This window comes from Tyto alba, unplaced genomic scaffold (genome assembly GCF_018691265.1).
Source record: "Tyto alba isolate M040663 unplaced genomic scaffold, T.alba_DEE_v4.0 Super-Scaffold_1, whole genome shotgun sequence".
NCBI classification, from domain to species: domain Eukaryota; kingdom Metazoa; phylum Chordata; class Aves; order Strigiformes; family Tytonidae; genus Tyto; species Tyto alba.
Window position 1 is genome coordinate 1,207,025 of NW_024881261.1, and position 23,873 is coordinate 1,230,897.

Consider the following 23,873-nt stretch of genomic DNA (forward strand, 5'->3'; position numbering starts at 1 on the left):
GGTTTTTTTCTTAGCCACCTGAATTGATCTTCCTATATGCAAAACCCTGCAGAGCTTTACTCTGGACTATGCATTAGTTGTTCTGTTTTTAAAGAACAAAGGCGTGTTTGATTTCTGCATCCAACAGCATCAGAATAAATTTAGGATTTTAGTGAACAGGTTTAGCTGTCCCAGCCGTCCTGGCAGGAGGTGTTTGCCTGTCCTCTCCGTGCTCCTGCTTTCAGCTGGCGGGCCCCTCCACCTAAAGAAATTCAGACGATCTCCTTGTAGTTTCCTGAAGGGGCTCCTCTTGTCGGGCCACTCCTGTCTGCTGTTTGACTTCTGCCTTCCCCTTGCCTGGCTCCTGCTGCAGTTTGGGGGTACGCAGCAGTGCTGGTCGGACTGTCCGACCCGGTTGGCCATGGGTCACCTCCCGCCAGGGAGCTCAAGGCAATTCTCTCCATCCCCAGAAGCTGAGAAAAGGCTCCCAGGAAGGCTGAAGTTCTGTATCACGCGTGTCCTCCTGCAGTGATTTTTATTGAACTGAAGCTGCTGTTCATTTAACAACTATTTCTTTGATTTCTCTTAATGGGGTTGAAACGGGGCTCATGGAAATCAACGGAATTTAGCGCAAATCGGATCAGAGATCGGGTATTTCACGTTACAGGAATCGAAACAAAAGGTGATTTTATTTCAGGATTTTTCATTTGATGTGATTGCCTTGGGGACTGCGTTGAGCGGAGGATTGACTTGTGGAATCTGTTCCACCATCCACCACTCTCACGTACCGCGCAGCTCCTCCTCGGCACAGGCAGCGGCAGCTAAATCCCACGAGAACCTGGCTGGTTTAGGCGTCAGGGTTTAATCCCTCTACCCAGGTAGAGAGGGACTACGCTTGGTAGCCACCGTTTCCAGAAAGGGGGATTTGTCAAAGCTTCAGATGAGCTGCACAGGAGAATAAAAACAGCCTCTGTGATTCTGCTAGCTGGAATAAAAGACGTAGGGACAATCAATTCTCATGGTACAAACTCTAAGCTGGTCTCTAGCTGGACCCAGAAGCTCATTTCCCTTCGTAGCATGGTATTGCACAATTAGGTGCATAGCGGGTTTATTTGATACATTTCTGAAATATCTGCTATTTACCGCTGCTGGAAACAAATGACTAACGCAGCAGATAAGGATTAACCCAAGAGACAGACTATTAGTCAATGTTGTTATGAGAAAACTCAACAGACTAACGACCTCCCCAGGTCATTTGTTTGGCCGGATGTTTTGACAGCTCTGCTTGGGAAGGAGTACGAGCTCTGCAGATGGGGTTCCTGATTGCTGCGCTGCTGTGAAAGAATGAATCGGGTGGGTTAGTACCTCAAGAGAAAAATCTGCTGGTTTCTTGCTTTCTCACAGAGCGCAAGATGCCCAGAGATGGGAGAGGAGATTCCCTGTCCCGGCTCCAGCCCCTCGGGATGGAAGGGGCAGTTTACGCTGAGGCAGGCGCTGGCCGAGATAGTTGCAAACCCTGGGACTCTGAGCTGAGACAGCACACGGAAGCAGGGAGGAATTTATTTGTTAGGAATTTGCTGAAGTAAGCAATTCTGCCCCGATTCCGGTCGGTGCTATCGTCTACAGGCAACTTCAGCACGTTCGAATATACACGGCTACGGAAATACCTGTACACAGGGCGTTCTGCATAACGCCTTCTGCAACACGGTACGGGATACTCTTCTGTTCATGTTTACCAGCCAAATTATATTTATCCCTATGGATGGTTACTGTGCTACAACGGAGACTTAAACCACCTCTTCTGTAAAATAGTTTGGTGCATTAACAACAGCAAGTTTGGTCATTGCCTGATATTGTCTCACAAGACAACCTTGGCATGAAGAAAAGTGGTTAATAACGTCCTCAGTAAGAAAAAAAAATCTCTAGATATTAATGAAAGGGATGGCTTTTTTGAGTGTTTAGACCCATTTTTCAGACTTATAAATGAAGGTGATGGGCCTAAACCTTTTATTTCAGTGCTAAATTGGCTTCTTGGCTATCTAAAGTACTCTCTGCAGTATTCAAGGGCTAACGTGTGCACCAGATGTGAGGCTGATTAACTGTCTCAGGTGACTTTCTTTTCCCCAAAGCACTTCCGAGTCAAAGTTGGAACAGCTGAAAAAAGTTATGTCCCAGATGCCCCTCTTCTTCCACCGTGGCCTTTCTATTAACTCTCCCTTTTGTCACAAAAAGTGCAAACCAACGGCCCTGGCTGAGACGTGAGGTTTTCCCAGCCTGGCTGCCGGCCGGTACGGGATGGGCTGTTCTGGCCTCAGGGCAGGGACCCAGTCCCAGCTCGCCCCTCGCCCCCTCCCCAACCCGCCCTTCTGTGTCCCTTCTCACCCTTAGAAAACTCTTCCAAGGCCCAAACTACATTTTTTTTTTTTTTTTTGCCTCAGTTTAGAACTGCTGCTTCTTGTTCTGTTGACCAGGAGCATGAAGAACATGAACCCCTTCTTGCCAGCAGCCCTTGTGCGTATTTATAGGTAATTTCCACATCCCTGCTCCCCACTCTGCTTTCCATTCTTTAACCCCAGCCCACCAGCAGCATCTCCAGTCCCCCAGCATCACTGCCATGAATTTCGCCCAGTGCTGGGCGCTGGGGAGAGACTCCTTCAGTCAGTCGGGGCTGGGGTGACTGGAAGGGACCGTTGCTGAAATGACAAGCGGGCTGCTGTGCCATCCTCTCGGCGAGACGAGCCATTTGAAGCACACCAGGTCTTAACGTGACTGCAGATGCCCCCTTGGTCGGTGGGAACGTGCACCCAGCTCGTCAGCAGAGGAAGAACAGGATTGCCACGGGCGCTGGGAACTGGGGAGCTACCCGGACCCGTGTCCCTTCTCACTCAAATTCTGGGACATCCCTCCAGCCTTTCCGTTGTGGAAAACACAAGGGTTGGGGAGGAGGGAGGTGGGTGTTCAGGGCAGCCCCCAGCCAGCAGGAAGCAACCTGTTGCGTATGTTTCGGAGGGGGAATCACAGAATCATGGAATCTTTTAGAAATGACCTTTAAGATCACCGAGTCCAAGTGTAAAACTAGCGCTGCCAAGCCCACCAGAAGCAGCAGCTGGTGGCAAACAGCGTTAGAGATGCCGCTTCCTTCCCCGGGGTGGGATGGGGGGGGTGTCCACCCCTTGCTCTGGAGATGAGCACGACGCAGACCCCGCGCAGACGAGCGTGGGGAGGGAGCGCAGAACGTGGATGCTCGATCTGAGCCTTTTCACACCGTAAAGCGAGCGCGGCTTCCGAGCCAGCGAGCGCCTGGCTGTCACCCAGAGCTCTGTGGGGCTGAGAGGACCCTGTCCCCCCTCCTTCCCGGGGAGGGGGGCTGGTGCTGGTACTGCCCCCGCTGCCTGCACCCTTGCTGCCAGCTCAGCTTCATCCCCGCGCTGGCTCTGGGCTCGGCATCACTGCCACTCTCTGGGCTGGCCGGGAAAAGCAGAGCCCTGGCAGTGTACATCCTCCGTGATGCAGCCCCTTGTCCCTGCTGTCACCCCTCGTCCCTGATGTCACCCCTCATCCCTGCCATCACCCCTCATCCCTGATGTCACCCCTCATCCCTGCCATCACCCCTCATCCCTGCTGTCACCCCTCGTCCCTGCCATCACCCCTCATCCCTGATGTCACCCCTCATCCCTGCCATCACCCCTCATCCCTGATGTCACCCCTCATCCCTGATGTCACCCCTCGTCCCTGCCATCACCCCTCATCCCTGACATCACCCCTCATCCCTGATGTCACCCCTCATCCCTGCCATCACCCCTCATCCCTGCCATCACCCCTTACCCCTGCTGTCACCCCTCATCCCTGCCATCACCCCTTACCCCTGATGTCACCCCTCATCCCTGCCGCACCAACAGCCTGGGAAACACCCCAACGCTTCCCCAGCTCCAGGGAGGAAGGCAACAATAATCCTCTTCCTCTTTTTTTTTAAAGCCAAAAGGCAGCTGGTGCTGGCATGCTCATCCTCCAGCCCGGCTCTAGCAGGTCTGTCGTGCAGGTGGGGAACTCTCCTCCCACCCCCACTGACCCCGGTGAGCTGACACTTTCTGAAGCCACGTTTCACATACAGCCTTTCCCGTCTAAGAGTAGGAAAGTATTTAGTGAGACTGCCCACTGGTAAGAGATGAGAAGGATTGTGATGTATTAATCAGCACTTTGGATGGTCTAAATAAAAACACTCTGATCTGTGCTTTAAATAGTTACCCAGAGGCTGGATCTAGGCTGGTCTTTGGTAATTTTAATGGGCTGATGTTAGTCATGGTTTCAATATGGGAAATAAAGTCCTCCAAGAAACAATCTTTCTTCTGGACAGTAAATAGAAGAAGCAGCCCTGACGGTGGTGGGGTGGGGGCGGGAAATGGGAGCTGTACCGGGGGGGGTGAAGGGGGGATGAAGGGGTGCCCACCGAACGCGGAGGTGCACGGACACAAACAGCTGCGGAACTTCTTCAAAGTCTCTTTCAACCTTTTTCCTCCCCAAAAGAAATCTCCAGCCACTAATAAAATGTTCTGTTTTGCTGTTATTCTCAGCATTTTATAGAGGAACTGCTGCATTTAAAACAGACTACTCAAGGGCTGCTGCATTTTATAGGAAACAACTTGTTGTTTTGTTGTTGTTATCATTATGTTTCTGTTTCCTCGTTCAGTTACAATTACCAGGAGGAAGTGATTTTTGAGTTTAACAAATCGCCAAGCACCAAAACATTTAGAAGTGATCTTCTCTTTATCTGATTTCTGTCACTCTGCAGATTACTCAAATCTGTATTTCCCAGCATCTCTCCAAGGATAATTGCAAGCAATGTATTTCCCTGATCTCACGTTTATCCACAGATCATAATAATTTGATTTGAAAACTTCTTGGGAATTACACCTTTACTAAGGTTATTCCCTGCCACGGGAGATCCAATTCCTTTGCACACCAAATAGAATTAGAGAGGCTGAGGAGCAAAGATTAATTTGTGAGACCTTTGACTTTCTTCCGGGCGGTTTGAAGAAGCCCCGGGTTTGCTGACGTACGGCTGCATAATCCTGCTGAAGGACGTTTCCCTCCGCGCTCTGACACTCCGGGGCCGCGGTGATTTACAAACCCGGGGCTGGTGCGGGGGGATATTTTTGCCTTTTCCCACCGTGCCAGCTCCTGCCGCGCCGCTGGGATGGAGAGCCGGAGCAGCGCTGGTGGCTTGGCGGAGAAACACAGGCGATGCTTTTAAACCATAAAGTTGAAGCATTCGTATGTTCTGCGAACCCAGGCTCAGCCCATTTTACTGTTATTCATTCCTCTAATTTTTTTTTTTTTTTTTTTTTTTTTTTTTTTTTTTTTTGCCAGAGAGGCTGGAAGCTGCGATGCCGTCAGCAGCGAGAAGAGGCTTGCTCAGCTCCCCTCTCCTCTCAGCCATGGAGAGCAGGGAGGAGGAGGAGGAGGAGGAGGCAGGAGAAACAAGCCCACAGGTTGCAAGCAAACAAGTTGCTCGCCCTGCCAGGACGGTTTCAGCCCGGGCTGGGGCAGGGAACCAGCTCTCGGGGGTTTGCAGAGGAGCTCAGCGCTCCTTTTCCCTTCCCATCCTCACACCCAGTGCGGCTCCTCGCTCCCAGAGCTCACCCGTGACCAAGCATCTCAGCTCAATTTTTCACGAGGAGCTACCAACAGCTTCTTCCCCGGCCTGGCAGAAGGAAGCGAGTGGTGTGGGGCGGTGATGTCGCGAGGGGGGTGGGGGGGATGTCTCTGCCCACCCCCTCAGCAGCAGCACCCGCGGGTTTGCGCTGCACCGGGGCACCCCACGATGCCCTTCTCGGGTGGGAGGAGCGAGAGGAGCGGGGCCCGTCTCCTGCGTGCGAGCAGAGTCCCGGGATTTCTGCGGAGGGCAGGAGAAGGGCTTCGTTCGAGGGGGCGGCCGTGGGGCATGGAAACCCTCTGCCGCACATCCCCCCCCCCGCCCCGAGAAGGTTTCTCGATGCCTCGTCCTGCGTTGCCTCTCCCCCCGCCCCCCCCCCCCCCCCCCCCGAGCCTCCATTGGGATACCGGGGTCCACCCCCCGGCAGGGGGGAAGATGCTCCACAGACCCAAGATATCAAACCCCCTTAATTCCGAAGATGCGCGCCCCCCCCCCCCCCCCCACCCATGAGGACCCACAGCGGGATCAGCCGAGGGGGTGGGGGGGGTGGGGCACCCAGCGCTGAGCACCCCCGCGCCGAGGTTTCGGGGGGGGGGGGGGCAGGCTGACGGCGGCGGCTGCCCTGGCCGCTTACCGGGGTGTTCCCCCCGCCCCCCCCCCCCTTTCCCCTCCCCTCCATCTCCCGCCCCGCCGCGGGGCGGCCCCAGCGCTGCCCCCGCCCCCCCCCCGCCCACCCCCCCATCACCGGGCGGAGCCCCGCCGGTAACCGGAGTTTCACTCGGCGGCGGCGCCGGTGCGGAGCGCGGGGCGGCCGGGTGGGCTCCGCCGCCCCCCCCCCCCCCAAACCCCCCAACCCACCCCCCCCCACCCCCCCCTCCACCCCCTCCACCATCACCACGGGCCATGTAGGATGCCGCCGCCCTTGCTTTGGCCGCCCCCCCCCGACCCCCCATGGGCCTGGGTGGTCCCGGGGCTCGTCAGGGTCGGTGCTGCCGCTACCGCCGGGGCTCCCCCCCCCCCGCCTCCTCCTCCTCCTCCTCCTCCGCTGCTGCTGCCGCCGCCGCCCCCCCCCGCCCTGCTGCGGGCCGGCCCGGGCTGGCGCGTCCCCTGCGAGCCGCTGCTGCCGCTGCGAGCTGCCGCCGAGCAACACGCTGCCGCCTTCCTCCACGGCCAGGTAAGGGCAGCCCCCCCCCCGGGGATCAAGTTTTTACAAAACACCCCCCCCCCTCCCAAACCCACCCCCCACGCCCCTCCCTGAAGCCCATCGCCAGCCCCCCGCTCCCGGTTCTAACACCCCCCCCCCCCCCCAAAACCTTCCCCGTTCTGCCTCCGTGCCGGGCGGGGTGCGGGACACGGGGACCCCCGCAGCGGGGGTTACCCCAGGGATGGGGCGGGGGGGGGTGGGGGGTGGTGTGTCCCCCCCCTCCCCCCCGCCCCGCTGGTCCCCGATAACCGGCAGCTGCAGGGGCGCGTCTGCCGCAACCGGAGCCCAGTGATGCTCCGGCCCCGCTCCCGCAGCCAGCCCGAGCGGCAGGCGCTTCGGGGGGTTGTTTGATTTGTTTTTTATTTATTTATTTATTTATCTATTCGGCAATAGGCATAAAGACGAAAGTTTTGAGTTGTGCCCGTCTCTTCAGTGGCAAATATTTCAATTATTAATTGCTGGCAGAAGGCTGCTCGAGGGAGCAAAGCGTTCTGGCTGAAGCATTTGTCCCGCTACAGCAGAGACATTGGAAGCTGTACTCGTAGTTTTGCCTCGTCTTTATTTTATTTATTTATTTATTTATTTCCCTTACAAGAAGTAAAAATAAAAGAGAGATGCGGGCTCTGTAGTATCCGCTCGGTTTCATGTGAAGATTTCCAGCCTTCTCGAGCACGAGCGTCTCTTGTGGTTTGGGAGCAGAGTGAGTGGGAGGGAGAAAATAGGTAGTGCTGGGTCTAATGAAACAGTAACATCAATTATTCCCCAGTGTGAGACCACTTAAATAAACTGCAGAGGTGGTTTTACTGTGGGAACCTATTTGCCAAATGAATTTAAGTTAAGAGAAAATACGTTGCCGACATCACCTTTGGTTCTTGTTTGCCTCGAGACAAATTTTAAAAAACACTTTCTAGTGATGTTTTTGTTTGGTTATGTGAGATTCTGTGCGAGCAGAGAAAAACCAAGCTTCCCTGGCGACCAGCAGCCATTAGCCCAGCGCTGCTTTTACTGCCGGGCTGCTGATTTGTGGCTTTCTAAAGCAGTTTATAATGCCAGTGCCGTGTGTCACTCACCGTATAACGCCTAAAGAAACACAAATGGTTGTTGGACTGAAGAGACACCGTGGAAATTTTCTGTGCTCATCTTTTATGTAATGAAGAAATCATGAAAAGCATCAGTTTACTCGGAGTAAAATCGTTTTGTTAACTTTCCTTCCCGTTTTCTCCCCCCCCCCCCCCCCCCCCCCCCCAAGTGGATCTTTGGAGCGCATTCTCCAGTCGTAGGATTTTCACCTTCTTCCAGCGTGGAGTTTGTTCCTGTTTTTCCACCTGTGTACGCATCTGCGGTTCCGCCTCATGCTGGGAAAAACTGGATCGATAAAAGGCTACCCAACTGCAAAGTAAGTCTGATCTCGGTATGCTGCCGTATTTTTAAGGCTCGGGTGTGTAAAGTATAAAAGCTGAGAAACGTCCCAGGCTTTGAGGTGTGCGGAAGGGCGGCGGCGGAGTGTGGGGCTGGGTGGTGGGGGAGGCCGCTTCAGTTCCACATCTGCGCTTTTCGGAGGGTTTCAGACGACTAAAATGGCTTTAATGTTAATCTTCAGTACGTTGAGTAAAATGTTTTCATTTTACTATGGGGCATGTTTGGGAGAGTTTGCCGTTTTCCCTGCCTTCTTGGTAGTTCCGCTGTTTTTCCCCAAGAGGGATGCCAGGGTGCTACTGGCAGGCCTGCGCCCTCGTCCCGCCCACGTCTCTACACATCTATGCATTTACCTTCCTGAATAATTAAAACACAGCTTGGTGGCTTTGTCCCCTGTCCCTGCCTCACCCCTCTCGCCATCTGAATTACTGATGGGCTTGCTCCGGAGTAGCTGTGGCTGGGGGACAATTGCCTTCAGCTATTCTTTTCTTTTTGTGATGCTGCATCAGCTCATTAATCATCTTAAAAGCTGGTTAATTTTTAAATGTTCAGCTAAACCCTGCCTATGACACTGATGGAACAGAAATCAATCTATTTTCGCAAGTTTGTCCTCAGCTTGAGAGACTACCTGTATTATAATATTGAGTTAAAGATACTTTATTCTCACTTTTATTTCTGAATTTTGCATCTCAAACCTTAACTTGCTTTTATTTATGTTGGACAGATATACTTGAATAATGCATTTGCTCTGGATTCAGCGTGGCTACATCCTGAGGAGTCCAGGCTCTTCCAGGGAAATGAGAAACCTCTGTTAATGACAAATCAAGTAGCAATGGCCATAGCCAGGCCAGCTGCTGCCTCCAGGCCTCTTCCCACGGTGGTGTTGGCACCTCAGCTGATACCAGGTCAGTAGGACATAAATAATTAAGTGCTTCACTTTTTTTTTTTAAAACTTTTTTTTTTTTTTTTTTTCAAATGCGTCTCCCAGAGATGCATAACCTGTTCTCTACATTAAGGGTTTAGCTCCATTCACCTGAAAATCTCTTCTTTGATCTCACCCTTGATGGCAAAGTGCGTTTCATCCTCTAAACTGCTTCTAAAGAAAGAGAAGACCACGTGTAATTACAGACGATTGTACACAGATTATTCCATAACTAGTTGTCGGCTTCTGGTACAAAGGGGCCAGCTGCTCCCAACATAGTTGGTTTATTTTCAATTTGCAGCCCAGTTCGTGTCTAATTCTCCTATTGGCCTCTGAGTTTAAGGATTTGGTGTGGTCTGTGCAGGCAGCTATTGGTAGAGAAGAGCAATTGATCCATCATCTCATTAAGGCTCGGGCACAGCGATATTTGTGACACAGATTCCATGACTCTGCATACCTCAGGTACGGCACAGCTGCTAACAGAAGAGCTAAGCTTTTTACTTGGGAAAGAACAGAAAATACCTTGCAGCAAAGCTGAATCTGCTTCGGTACCACGGTAGTAATTGAAAATAGCAGTGGTTTCATGGGAAAGGTTAAGTGACAAAGCGCTACTGATGTCTAAACCCCTAACATATATTCTTAAATTCCAAATTAGGATGTTCTTAATGGCTCGCCGTCCGTGTTTTGTCCTGGTTTAGATCGAAGGTAATGCCCGTTTGGTTGACAGCAGAGCCCCTCTTCCCTTGGGCTTTGCCCTGTGAAGTGCTTCTTATTTTGCAGCCGTGCAGCCCGCGGGAAGTTTTCGTGCATTTTGCCAGCCACGCAGACGCCCCGCGCGAGCGTGCGGGAAGAGATCCCCGGCGTTTGGGTTCGTTTGCCAGGCTGATTAACGAGCGGGGCGTATTGTTCTGTGTCGGAACGTGTTGAACCGCCCGCGTCGGTTCCCCATCCTGCTGCTGTAGCAAGCCGGAGCAGCAAGCTGCTGGCTCCTCCTGCCAGGATGGCCCAGTGCTCAGCTGGAGCGCTGGGCACCGAGCCCACCGCGGCCCTGACGCTGGCGTGGCCCTCCCGGGGTGCTGCGGGGGCACGCCGCGCCGCCCCCGGCTCTGGTTTTAAGAACAGGCGTGATGGGGAGGGTGATGGGGTGTGCCGTGCAGGGCAGCCACAGCCCGTCGCTTGTTGATGTAGGTCGGAAATAGTTCAATGTTTTCTCACGTGAGATATCGAAATACCTCGGAATATCGAAATACCTCAAAATAACATTGAAACGCCTCAGAAGAACATTGAAACGCCTCAGAAGAACATTGAAACGCCTCAGAAGAACATTGAAACACCTCAAAAGAACATTGAAACACCTCAAAAGAACATTGAAACACCTCAAAAGAACATTGAAACACCTCAAAAGAACATTGAAACACCTCAAAAGAACATTGAAACACCTCAGAAGAACATTGAAACACCTCAAAAGAACATTGAAACACCTCAAAAGAACATTGAAACACCTCAAAAGAACATTGAAACACCTCAGAAGAATATCGAAACACCTCCGAAGAATATCGAAACACCTCCGAAGAATATCGAAACACCTCCGAAGAACATCGAAACACCTCCGAAGAACATCGAAACACCTCCGAAGAACATCGAAACACCTCCAAAGAACATCGAAACACCTCCAAAGAACATCGAAATATCGAAATACCACATGCAATACTGAGCTATTACAATAGTGAAATATCACATGCGCTGTCGAAATATTTTCTCACGTGGGGTGTTTGAGATGTAAAGCGAGAGCGCGCCGGGCAGCGGGTTGGGGAGGGGCGCCTGGCGGGACAGGGGCCCTCCCAGCCTGATGCCACGTCTGGGGGCAGTGAGCAGCGCAGAGAAAAGAAGATTTTTCTTCCCTCCGGACAAGGTTTGCACGCACAGACCTGCTTTCAGAGGGGACCATCAGGTGGATCCAGCTCTTCCTCCGGCAGCGCGCTCGGCGTTGGCTGCCAGCCCTTCAGGAACCCCCCGAGCTCCCGTTCGGGTTGGGAGAGGTGCAGGGAGCAGCACGGAGACCCCTCAACCCTCTCTCTAAACCTTCCCATCCCTCTCGAAATCTGATTTCTGCCCGGTGTGGTCGGTGCTGACGCAGTCCCACCCCCGGCCGCGCGCGAGCTCCGGAGCTGGCGCAGAGAAGCACGCGGTCGTACTTAAAGCGTCATGGTAGTACTTGAAGTATTTCCTATATAATCTTTACACTTAATATGAAGAGTGATAAAAATACTGAGAGCAAATTGCTTAACTAAGTGGTTGAAACTGAGAAGTTAATAAGCTTTTTGCGGGCTACGTGGCTGTATTCATTCTAAAAGTCTGTCTTACTGCAGGTTTGCCTTCCACAGTTATCAGTAATGATATAATTGTTTTCTCAATGTATCAGCAATGTTACAGAGATAAAGAAATGAGGCATTGGAGTCTGGCGAATGGTAATGCACATAATTTAACAGCTGCGAGCTCCAGCTACTAGAAGGTGTTATTTTCTGTAAGAAAAGGAAGCGGCTATTATTCTCGCGCATATTGCAAAACATGAATTTATGTACTTACCATTTTGTGTATCTAAAGTGAATAGTGACATTTTATTTTCCCACCCAGGAATGATAGCTTGTTTTATGTCTACTGGATACTGCATTTTCTTGTGAGGAAGGCAAGGCAGCATCTAGATATTTTGGCAGAGAAAGGATTTGTATTCCTGCCTCCTGCATTGTCTCTCTGCCGTGGGGATGCAGGCAGGGCTGGTTTGATCCTGAGCCCGACGTTGGACCAGTCGGTGGGACGTGGGACCACTGCCAGCACCCCGTGGTGACACCCCTTAGACGAAAGCCCTCCAGGACATGACATTCCTTGCTTTTACTATTGTTGATGTTAATTTACATGTTTGAAGGTACGTTCTGGCAGTTCTGCATTCCTGGCTCCCCAGAGCATCGCCGGCCGATGGTGGTTCCTTGCAAAGTGGTTTTCTTAGTTTGAGAAGGTTTTCCCAGGGAACGTTGGAGAACAAGCCTTTCATCCAGCCTCCCACGAGGGGAGGGAGCAGGAGATACAGATGGAAACGCGTTGCCATCTCTTCAAGAAGCCAAGCTCCCCAGAGGTGCTCCGCGATCGCTGCGGGGGAGCGCACCGGGCAAAGCCCACGGCCGGCGAGGGGAGGGAAGGACGCGTCCCCCACCGAGGTCAGAAATTACGTGGCTTTGTTAAGTTGAGGTGGTGGCTTTCGGGATGCGGGTTTGCCTCCCGCTCGCCGAGGCAGCGAGTTGATGTCTGTGGTCATGGTGTGCCCAGGCGCTCCAGGGAGCCCCAGCGCGATGCTAAACCCAACCGTCTGGGTGCTCCAGTAGAACCAGTACGGTCCTTGCTGAAGCCCATAATACTCTGCAGCTCATTTCAGGGCGTTGTGCAGATTGTCTACACCCAGAGGCAGGGCCCTCGGGTGTGAGAAGAGCTTCCCACCCCTCCCTGAACAGGCCACAACCAGTTCTGCGAGCGCGGAGCAACTGAAGGTTGCTCCTCTAAATCTTGCCAGTGGCAGGTGGAATAAATACCCTCGAGAGTTTCCAGGGGCGAGAGCTGTGGGCAGCTGCTGGGCAGCAGTCTGGGGGCTTGTGTAACCTTGGAAAAGGAGGGTGTGCAGGAGCTTTGCTGGGTGGTTGGGCAAATGGAGCGCGGATGCTGCCCCCCCTGCTCGGAGCAGAGGAAAGCCCAACGTTTCAACATCAAAACAAAAATCTAACACTTGAACATCTGTTTCCGTTTTTAAGTTTGACAGTCCTCAAATAGATCTTTTTTTTTTTTTTTTTTTTTTTTAACATACATTTCAACATAAATTGCATTTTCTTACTGGTCTGGAGTGCCGTACCAGCCCTGGTACCGTGGGTGTCTTCGGTGCCGGCTGCTGCGGTGGGTGCAGAAGGCGGCGTTATGGCAAAGCCCTCGTGTCCCTGGGGATCTCCTCCAGGGACCCTCCTCGGAGCCGTGAGTGCTGGGAGGAGGCGCTGAGGAGCTGAAAGCCTTTTAATGGTTCTCATCTTTAACTAAATGCTCAGAGTACTCTTTAATTCGTAACAGGGGCAATCTAACCTGGAATGAAGACTTTCAGTGTTTTTCAGTGTTGGTTGCCTTGAAGGAAAATAGCCTTCTTAAATCAGATATTTTATTTGCTTGCCTTTATTTTTTTCTTCTTCTTTCCTTCTTGTGGAATGATTTTTCAATAGAAAATATTTTCTGCCAAGTTAAAGCTTCATTGCTGCCTCTACATTTCCACAGTGTCTCTTTGCTCAATAACAATCTTTTTGTTCTTTCATCCATTCGTGTCCAAGCTGGAAATGCCAGAATGAGAATTCGTGTATATCCTTTCACCAAATTACTTTAGCATTACCAATCCTATGTAGACTAAAATTTTGATCTTTCCTGTTAGTGTCCTTTTCTTTCTTTTAATCCCACTAACTTTTACAGAACTGAGCCAATATTTGTCATAGCAAGTATCAGAATTTATATGCATATACACGTATATGCACAGATATAGTTTTCTGGATAATTTCAATTTAAATTTCAGACATTATAAATCTATGAAGAAATGTGGTTGCTTTGTGTTAAATTTGGGTTCTATTATGTTTCTTTAAGTTATGAAATACGTGATGCAGGATCTCCAACCTTCTGTAGTTCCTAAACACAAGCTTTATATTTGAAGCACTTGTGTATTTACAAGTACTCAGGTTTTGGGCCTCTCAAATTGGATTCTCTTATATTTAATGTGCATGTGCTGGGGCTCCCTGTTTGCAAAACAAGAATAGCACTGCAGGAACCTGAATATCCCTGAAATGCCATGAAAACCCTCTTTATTTGTGGAGCATTCAGGCACAGCAGAGACGAACGCTTTATTAAGTCTCTGGGAGTGCTTCACTATAATCACAGCCTTTACAAAGTTTTTGTTTTGCTTATTAAGTTTGTGCTTTTTTTTTTTTTTGGTGCCTTTTCTGTTATCTAACCAAATTAAATGCAAACTTTAGCCCAGTTATCTTTTTTTTTTTTTTTTTTTTTTTTTTTCATTTACAGCAATAAAACTGCATTTAATGTGTTTCTGGGAAAGGCCTGTAGTTCTGACCCTTTCATAGCATTGTCCTACCTGGCCCCAAGACCTCATCATGAAGAAATCCACATCTCAGTGATTTGCAGAGGCTGCTCGTTTGCAGAGCCACGTGTTTTTATTTATTGCATGTGAGCAAAGAGTGAGCTGTTAGTGGTGCTGTTACTGGCAGCCTCGTGTAATAGCTGGAGTTTACAAATGGAAAAGACAATAAGCTTTTTTCCTCCCTTGGCGCTACAGAAGATGGGGATATCAATATGTTTTCCTGTGCGTTGGGATGAATATGCTATTTAAGTCAATCCGTTGCTTCACTTTATTGATGGATAAATGCAGCTTCAGTTGCTCAGCAGCTGACATTTCAGACCACGTGCAATCAGCACTGGTGCCACAAATGTGCGTGCTGTGGGTCCTGCAAGGATTTCTGCTTGATAAAAAGACAAAGTTCCTTGCAAGAGGCATCGGAAGCTCCCGTTAAAACCATGGCTGGGGCCAAGCCCTGAGGTGTGACCGGGGGGACATTGCGTGCAGGCAGGGACGGGGGTGAAGTCCCAGCTGGTCCTTGGGCACCGTCGGGAGAGCACCCAAACTGGGGTGCAGGGGTGGGCTCACCCCGGCGAGCAGGCGGGCCGGAGCGTTTGCAGATCGCTGTTCAGTGAAGTTCCAATTGTGTAAGAAATCACAGAATGGGTTGGCAGGGACCTCAAAGCCCCCCCGGTGCCACCCCCCTTGCCCCGGGCAGGGCCCCCTTCCCCCAGCCCAGGGGGCTCCCAGCCCCGTCCAACCTGGCCTTGACCCCTTCCAGCGTGACAGGAGGGGGTTAACCAAGACGCAGCCGCGTTTCCATCTTCAAAGCTCAAGCCCAACATTTCAAGGATGCGCTTTGCTGAGGGACAAAGTGAAATTTTTGTCGTGATGTGGAGTGGCAGTGCTGACCAGGTGAGCCTTCCCACGTGCCTGGCGCCTTCGGTGCTCAAACAGCAGGGTGTTACGCAGGGGTGGGCTCAATTTAAATAACGCTCCCCATTGCCTCCTCCTTTTGTAAGTGTCTACGTGAGTTTTGCTGCCAGAGCCAAGTCTCGGGTCGTTTTTCTCTGGTGGAGACTCACCAGGTTCCCACCACCACCACTGCTGCCCAGCCTGGCCAACTGGCCAGCAGTCGGGCAGGAGGGCACACAGCCTACCTGGGGATAGGAAAAAAATAAGGTTTCACTGCTTCTGGAAAGGAAACGTATTTTTATTGACAGTTTGTGTGTATCTTTCCCTAGAATAAATGTATCTCTAAAAAAGTACCCAACTGGAATGGCATCTGAGTCTACTGAAGAGTATTGGTCCTCTTGACTTTCTGGCACCAGAAAATAGCTTTTAAATGGTAGAGAGCTGAGTGGAGCAAGCAGGGAGAAGAGCTCCTCCTTGATCTCAAGGGCTTGTAGTAAACAGCCTTCCAATCTTATTGGCGAATAAAACAATAATAAAAGTAACTTACCATCCTAGCTGCTATCCATTTATGGAGACTTAGCTAATAATAATAATAAAAAAAAAATCCTAATTTTAACAGAATGTCTACAGGTATGAAGTTTGCCCCTGAGCCACCCAACTTGGACCTCCCCCTTTTTCTCATACCTCTTTCCACTTGGCATCTTGCAGCAGATCTTCTACCAGTGTGAGGGACAATTTATTGAGGAAGTTGAGAATTTAACCTTTAAGTTCAAGGAGCGTGTGCCCCTCCTTGGCTGCTCGGAGCCGGCGGTAGCCCCCGAGAGAGAGGAGAATCCAAATCCAGCCAGCCTCTCCTTGGCCGTACTGAAGCCAGTATATTTACGTGTAGCTATATGTATTAGATCTATATTAAAATACTCGTGTCTTCAAATTTAGCATTTTTATAATCAGTAGCCTTTTAAACCTAGCTATCATTTTTTATATATGTGATCATTTTTTATCAGCTCTGCAGATGCTCCAACAGAAATCCCAAATTTCTAACTGATGGCTGAAATACTTCTGAGAATTTTTTTTTTTTTTTTCTCAGTTCTCTGCGTCCTGCCGTACCCCATCCGTGGTGGTTTCCCTTGCTGGCTGTCCCTCTGGTGGGGAGGAATGGGGAAAACAAGCAGAAAAGGCTAAATTTTCTTCTGTAAATCATCAGGTTTTGCTATGTTGCGGGTTGTTTTTTTTTGTTGTTGTTGGTTTTTTTTTAATTTATTTATTTATTTATTTATTTATTTCCTTTTTTTTTTTTAATATCTTGTGTTTTAATGGATTAACTGGGCAAGACTGCCTCTCTGGTGCCAGTGCTGCTTGTTGGGAGCTGGCAACCGCAGGAGCGGGGCTGGTGGGGCAGAAACCACCCTTCGCCACACAGCTTTTGTTGTGGTAATTCCCCCTTTTAATGCTTCGTCTTCAAGGAAGGAGGGTGAAGCAACGATGTTTTAGCCTTTCAACTACCTTCTTTTTTTTTTTTTTTTTTACCCTCTCCATCAAAAGCCAGTTGTCAGTTTTAACTGTGATAACAGTCTAATAAAGAACTGTCATCTAAAAGATCTCGTTTACAGACTCTGCAGACAAAGAGGAAGGGAATAAAGGGTAATAATAATTCACATTTCAGTTTTGGTTTTTTTTTTTTTTGCTCCTTTTGGGACTGTTTTCTCAAACATCTTCGGCGTTAAGTATTTTCTGTGCTAAGCAGTGTTAAGTATTTTATGACGGCTGTCGCCTTCGCGCTGACGTGGCCGCGGGGCCGGGTTGTGATCTCTGTCTCCCCAGGGGGATGTGGGTGCGATGGAGCTGCCACCTCAGCTCATCGTCGTCGCTCCCTCCTCCCCACCTGCCCACCTGGCAGCAACAGCCGATGCCGGATTTACACCGGGACCAGTGCAGCCCTTGTCTAAATGTGCCAGCGGGCTGTGGCTCCGGTGTCCCGCAAGCGCCCCGTTCCAGGCTGTAACTGGTTTGGGCAGCACCTGTTGAGATCCAGCGAATGTTTCTGAAATGGCTTTGTAATCACAAACGATGGACTTTTTTTTTTTTTAAAAAAAATTGCAGCTGGGACTGTGCAGTGCTTGAATGCAGCAAACTTGGCAAAATTGGCAGGAGTGAGGGTGCCTGAAGAGCGGTGCTGTGCCCGGGGCCAGGGCGGGCAGCAGGGAAACCCCAAAACCCAGGGATGCAGGCAGCCATAGAATCACAGACGGGTTTGGGTTGGAAGCGACCTTAAAGGTCATCTAATTCCAGCCCTCCTGCCATGGTCAGGGACACCTTCCAGCAGACCCCGTCCAACCTGGCCTTGACAAGCAGTCGGGGTGTAAAGTGATCAGTTGGTTTATGGCTAGAAATAGGGAGCTTGCATATTGCTTTAAAAAGAAGTGAGAATGGCACACAGCCTTCCATGGGTGAGGCTTAGGACCTCAGCGTTACTAACTTTTATTAACTCTGGGGTCAAAGTATTTGACTTCTGTTTAATTGAATTGGTGCTTAACTTTACATGACTTCCATAGCATATGCGTTTAAGTTGAAAGCCTTCAAAATAAAAAAAAATATTTTAAATATACATGAAAAACATTTCAGATCCCTTAGGAAGCTTGGTGTGATTTTTCCCTAGTAGCGTTGAGTTCTGGTGTCTTTTCTCTTGCGGAACTACCACGGGTTAGCATGGGGAAGAACACTGAAACAGGAGGTTTGGTGGTTGGAAAGCTTTGGCAGAAATCAAGTGCTGTGTGGTTCCGTCGGCTTGGTGTGCGTTCACCTGGATAGGGACAGATCAGCACATTGCAGTGGAAATCCATTTGTGCCATAATTGTGTCTTTTTGGCTACTCCAGGCAAAATAAAAGAGGCAGCCGGGTCAGTGTCTGTGTTGGAGTCTTTTGGTCCTCACCTGGAGGAGGACCTGCTAATGCAGCAGAGCATTGCAGGGCCTTTGGGCACTTGCTCAGGGGCTGAAAGAATAAGCAAACCCCAGCAATTCATTTAATCGTTAAAAAAAAAGATACCAGGAACATTATACTTGTGTGTATTAATACTTTTTTCTTGGAAGACAGATGAAAAGTTCAAAAGGTCTTTAACCCGCTTGAAATTTTTTTTCATGTGGATCTTTTGGGAAAGATATTTGCAACGCTTTGATAGCGATGTTTCCCTGTAGTCAAAACTGAAGACAAAGACTGAAAAAAGACTATAATAATCAAATGCAATTTAAAATTCATTACATTGTCTGTACAGTAGGTTTTCACAGTACTGGTAACTTTTCTCTCTGAAGGGGAAGGTCTTGAATTGCCCTTTTTGGGTAAGAGTGGAACTTGGTATCTCACAAGTGTTAGTAGTCTTTTGTTTTGTTAAATAAAGTAATTTCTCTTCTTTTGAGTGTTTGTTCTTCAAGGAGGAAGATCTCGGGGTTTCTGTTTTTAATGCGTTAGCCACGTCAGCAGCCAGAAGGCGGGTTTGGCTGTGCTCTGGCTGCAGACACCGTACGTGAGTGTAGAGCGGGCGCCGGTGCAGACGGGGGGAGCGGAGGGGTTTGGTGGTTTTTGGAGAGGACGCTCTGTGCTGGACACGGTACGTCTGGTGGGTCTCGCTGGGGTTGGCTTTTCTATTGCTGGTGGTCTCCTCCCTCCCTGGCAGGCCTCGGCGACCCCTCCGGGGCGGTGCACTGTGGCGCGTGATTTAGCACAGGGACCGTAGGGCCGCCCCGTCTGTCCGTCCGTCTGTCGGGTTTGCGTACCGGTGTGGGGAAGGCTCACAGCCTGCTCCCAGCGTCCTGCGAAGGACATGCTGGGCTTTGGGCCGTGGAGGTTGAGCTGTTCTCTCAAGCGTGGCCCAGGCTGGCTTCTCCTACCCCAGGAGTGGTACCCGCCGGTTCCGTTATGCGCCCGGCGGGTCCCGATCTGCCGCCTCACAACGGGTCTTCTAGGCCAAGAACAGGACATGGGGTAAAATTCACAAACTTTTATTAGATGATGCTGTGCCAGGAGAGAAGGCACGACAGAAACGGCCCCTCTTCTACAGCTCTGTGCATAGACCCTTCTCCACGCGGATGTTCGAGGTAGATATTGGGTGAGCACGCGTCATCCTTTGTGGTGGCTTGGCTGCCTGGTTCCAGTGCCTTCACCACATTTCCCCACCATCTGAATTCTCTCTGAATAATCTCTTCATTGCGTCTTCGACTGCTCTCTGCTCTTCAGCTGCTTCACATCAAAACGTGCTGCCCATCGGGGATGTCTCCCCCTAATCTGCTTGAGAGGTGCAGAGCTGGGGAAGGACGTGGAAATGGGGTTTGTTATTTCAGCAGACTAGTACTACCTTACTGCCCAGGATGTCGTTTTTCTTGGAAAAAAAACAAATCTGGGGGAACCAGCATTGCTAGGAAAAAAATTGCAGGTTTTGTTTTCCCTCAAGGATATATTGATGATAATATTTTACTACTATTTTCAAGGTATTCAACTCTTGAAACTAATGTAAATGCGGGTGATTAATGATGATTTTTAAAAAACCCTTTCAAGAAGTTTTTTGGAAATACTTGCATCAAAATCTGCTTTATTTCTGAGAAGAATTTCTCTCCCGCTATGCTGAGTGCAGATGAAAGTCTCTCTCTCTCAACAAGTCACGTCCTGGGCCAGCTTCCAGTTGCTTTGGCAAATCGTATGTTCTGTTAGAGCTTGATAAATTGCTGAGATGATTGTTCCGTTGACTGCAAAGCAAGAGAGTGGACTTGATGACCGCCAGCCACCCTGTCCGTGTTTTCCTCTCAAATATTAACAATTATTGGGGTAGTCCTTTCTTCAGGGAATTATTTAGCAGGAGAGAGGGAGAGAGAACTTCATCAAAGGCAGGGAAATCACCAAAACTTCTCTTTCAACTGACTGATGAAACTTTAATAAGGGGATTGATGAAACTTTAATAAGGAAGCCCTGCTTCAGGAGCATTACTCATCTGTGCTGGTGGAAGATTTCAGCTATCCAAGCAACTAAGGCTTACATTATTTTCCTGCTTTCCCGGGCTCTTTTTGGGAAAATTGCACCACCTTCTCCAAAATAAAAGAATCAAATCAAAAGTAAGCAACCTTCCTGCTCATGTACCCTGTAGGAAGTCAGCAGAAAAAGACTTTTTCTAGACAACATTAGTTTTCATAAGAGTTACAGAAGATGTTTTGTAGATTATTCCCAACTGCCAACAGCTCACATTAGGACTGAGTGCAGGCTCTTGGAGGCCAAGTGTTTCACCTAACCGAACAGTCTGTGCTAGTCCTCAGGTGAATAAACAATAAACTTGTATTAAACGATTGGATTAGTTAGACACTGATGTCTTGTTTTTTTTTTTTTTGTGTATTTTTTTTTTTTATTTCTATTGTCACTTTGTCAGAATTATCTGCTTTTCATCTAGCTGTCACTGAATGATCAAAACTTTAATAATTGTGGGTTTCTTTGCATGTGTGCCTGTTAATTTGTGCATATGAAGGTGTTTTAAGTGAATTCTTCTTGGCATTGAGAAACGCAGTATAAGTAATAGAAGGTTTTTTTGTGATGCTTACTAAAAATATTTTACTTCTGTTTTGCTAATGTACAGTGAGCTTTGTTGGTAAATAGTTGTTTGTAAAGTGTTAGGAGCAAAGCTGCCAAAACTGAATATAATAGATAGCCTCAGGAGCCCCAATTAGCTTCGACTTATCTGCAACAAAGCAGGTTCCTTTCCAAAAACCACTGACCCACTCTTTCCCTGGTGCCAACTGAGAGTAAAGTAGCATTTGGCATCTGAAAGTCAAAACTTTAGGTGTCTGAAGCCAGAGCAGGATGGAGAAGCCTGGGTGAGGTGTCAGGGCTACGTAGCTGTGTAGGGGAATAATGTGAATTTAACGGAGCTTGCGCAGCTGCATTTGCCTTGCAGCACCCCGTGGCCACAACCCGAGTCCCCCTTTTCCTCACAATTATGCACATAGAAAAGTGAAATCCTGCAAACTCACAGAACGCCTGAAGTGAGGAGTCTGATCAAATAGTGATTTTTTTTTTTTTTTTTTTTTTTTTTTTTTTTGCAGAGCTACAGTTGGCTCTTATTGCCTGAAGGATTTCCGCATGAACTGAAAACATTTGCTGAATGACATAATAAGCTAATGATTGCTTAATTTTTGAATACATAGCTCAGTGTAGAGGGAGTAACAGCTGGTGTTTGTCAAATTAGGTTTTCTCCTTAAGATTCTTACTACTCATTTTCTTGTTTATTTAACATATTTAGCCAAGATTGAGTTCTGAAGGTCTTTCCCGCAAACTTGCTAGACTTAAAGGTAAACGTTACGTTGTCCAAAGTGCACTTGAGCCTTGATCTGGGGGACTTCAGAGTTCCCATGTAAAAAACACTGGAAGTTTCCTCCAAGGTGTGCTTTCAAGATGAAGGATACTAGTACATTAAACTTGTGAAACTCAGGTATTTGTGTGCATAAGACAGGAGAACAGCCGAGCGGGTGACAATAACATTGGGTGGTCAATACAGCAAATGACAAAAACATTCAGACTTGAAATCAGACACCTTATATTTAGGAAAATTCAGAATAAGGGCAGTCATGCATCATTATGAAGCTGTGGGAGCTGAAGAAAATGCCAACCAAAGTGTTCAAATATTTGAATTTTTTATTGAGATCTTTTTCATTTAAAGTTAATAACGCTGCACAGTTTATATATGACTCACTACTGTCTTGTCCCTCTAGGTTATAACGGTGTGTTCACATATATGGGGTTTTAATATCTAAAAATGCACCAACCACAAGCTAGGACTTTAAGAATAACGTTTGGGAAAGGGGATTTGAGGGTCCTGATAAAAATATATTAGATGATATATTAAAAATGTAGTCTCTCACTAAGGGGGACGTGCAAACAGCGGAGGCCGCGTGGGAAATGCCGCGGACTTTTGTTCCGTCTCGCGTTGAAGCTCGGAATGCCGAAAACATCACCTGACGTAAAATCCACCCGTTTCCACTCAAAAATAAAATCTGTCGCGTCTCCCCCTTCCGCAGGTGGTTGCCAGAACAGCCTGAAGCCGGTCGGCAGCAACCAGGCCCTGGCGCTGGCCGCCGCGGCCGCCACCGCCGTGGTGTCGGTGGAGCCCGAAGCCCCCCAGGGACCCCCGGCACCGAGCCACGTCCAGCCCTGCCACGTGCTGACCTTCTCACCCATCAAAATTCCCATTTTGGCTTCGCCTTTTCCAGGTAAGGCCGCTAACAAGCAGCTTTTTATATTCACTTTGCAACAGGGAGGCTTCTGAGTGTGAGTTTGGGTGTAGCAAATGCTGGTAAATATCCAGGTGGCATTTATAATCTGGAATTAAAGTTATTTTCTTCTGGTGGGGTTTGGAGGTGTTGTCTGAAATTGCGTGTTAAAATTGAGTTCAGAGCTCCACCTACGTTTGCAGTGTTTGTGTCGCTGTGACGTTTGCAGGTGGTATCTGAGCTGCATCCTCTGTCACCTTAGTGACTTCTGTAAGAAAACGGGGTCTTGGTGGCACCGAGTCTTTGCAGCAGATCCCCGGGTTGCAATGTCGGCTGTTGAAAGGTATCTGCTTGACATACAATAATACTCGATTAAGACTTAAGTAGATTGTTTGGGTGTTTATAACTATAAAACACGCTGGAAGGATGTAGCCGTGGTTTTGTATTTTTCCTGATAGGTTTAGATGTGGTTGCTTACTGGAAAAAATGCTATTTTCTTAGCATGACTTTGTGTAGCAACCTTCTTAATATGACAGGTGGGGAAGGACTACGTCACCCCTGACTCACTGTGGAAATCTGACTGATTTAAAGTCTTTAGGGTAATTTTTGAAGCTGTTTGTACTTTGAATGCTGAAGGCTATATTTTAGAAATGTTATGTACCAATTAAGTTGAAAATTTAAATTAGGGTGCATTTTCCATCTTTTTGGTACGTGAAGTGTAACACAGCAAGATACAGTGAGATTGAATTTCGCAGGAGGTATGCAGTTATGATTTTCAGTGTTCAGATGAAATCTGTTTATGAGAAATGTACCTCAGTAATTATTGTTCCTGTTGAGCAGTCATTAGAATCGCCTGCCAAGGGCGTACGGCAGGGTTTTTGTGTTTAGGGAGTCTGAAGAACAAACTGACCCATAGGAATAAAGGTACAGGTCTTTCAGACTTCGTCGAGAGAGGATGGTACTGGTATAAGAAGAGAAAACAGAGCTAATTGCTGCTATAGGGCAGGGAGTTGATGGTGCTTCCCACAAAATATTATTCGACTCACAGAAACCATTTTGCCTGTTTGTAAGGGAGCATCTTGGAGGAGAATCCAAAGGAAAGAGGGGGGAAAAAAATCATTCTTCATGTGTGTTGAAAAAGCAGAATTCCATGCCAGATGTGTTCTTCCCTGCACTGAGATGCTTGGGTGGTCGGGGAAGGAGCCGTCGCAGGACTTTTGATGTACAGCTGCGGGGGTGAGCTCCACGTGAGGTGTGTTAGGCACGGTCGAACAGTATAATGCCGGGGGGCTCTACCGCTTCGAAAACGGGCTCAGCTCTGCGAGGATAAACGTGTCAGGCCGTGATAATTGTTGCTTTCCTTCAGAATGAATGGGTGCTAGGCTATCAAATATCACACT

The 23,873-nt window shown here is 48.9% G+C and overlaps 1 protein-coding gene across 2 annotated transcripts in view; it reads left to right on the forward strand.

Annotated features, from left to right (window-relative positions):
- Positions 1–6,416: 6,416 nt before the first annotated feature.
- The window catches only part of TCERG1L (transcription elongation regulator 1 like), a 97,360-nt gene continuing 79,903 nt past the window's right edge, over positions 6,417–23,873 (forward strand). For both annotated transcript variants that reach the window (XM_042791920.1, XM_042791924.1), the window contains exons 1-4: positions 6,417–6,806; positions 8,086–8,232; positions 8,977–9,157; positions 22,282–22,473. In XM_042791920.1, the coding sequence (XP_042647854.1) occupies positions 6,543–6,806; positions 8,086–8,232; positions 8,977–9,157; positions 22,282–22,473 (784 nt within the window). In that variant the 5' untranslated portion in view covers positions 6,417–6,542. The remainder of the gene's footprint in view (positions 6,807–8,085; positions 8,233–8,976; positions 9,158–22,281; positions 22,474–23,873) is intronic.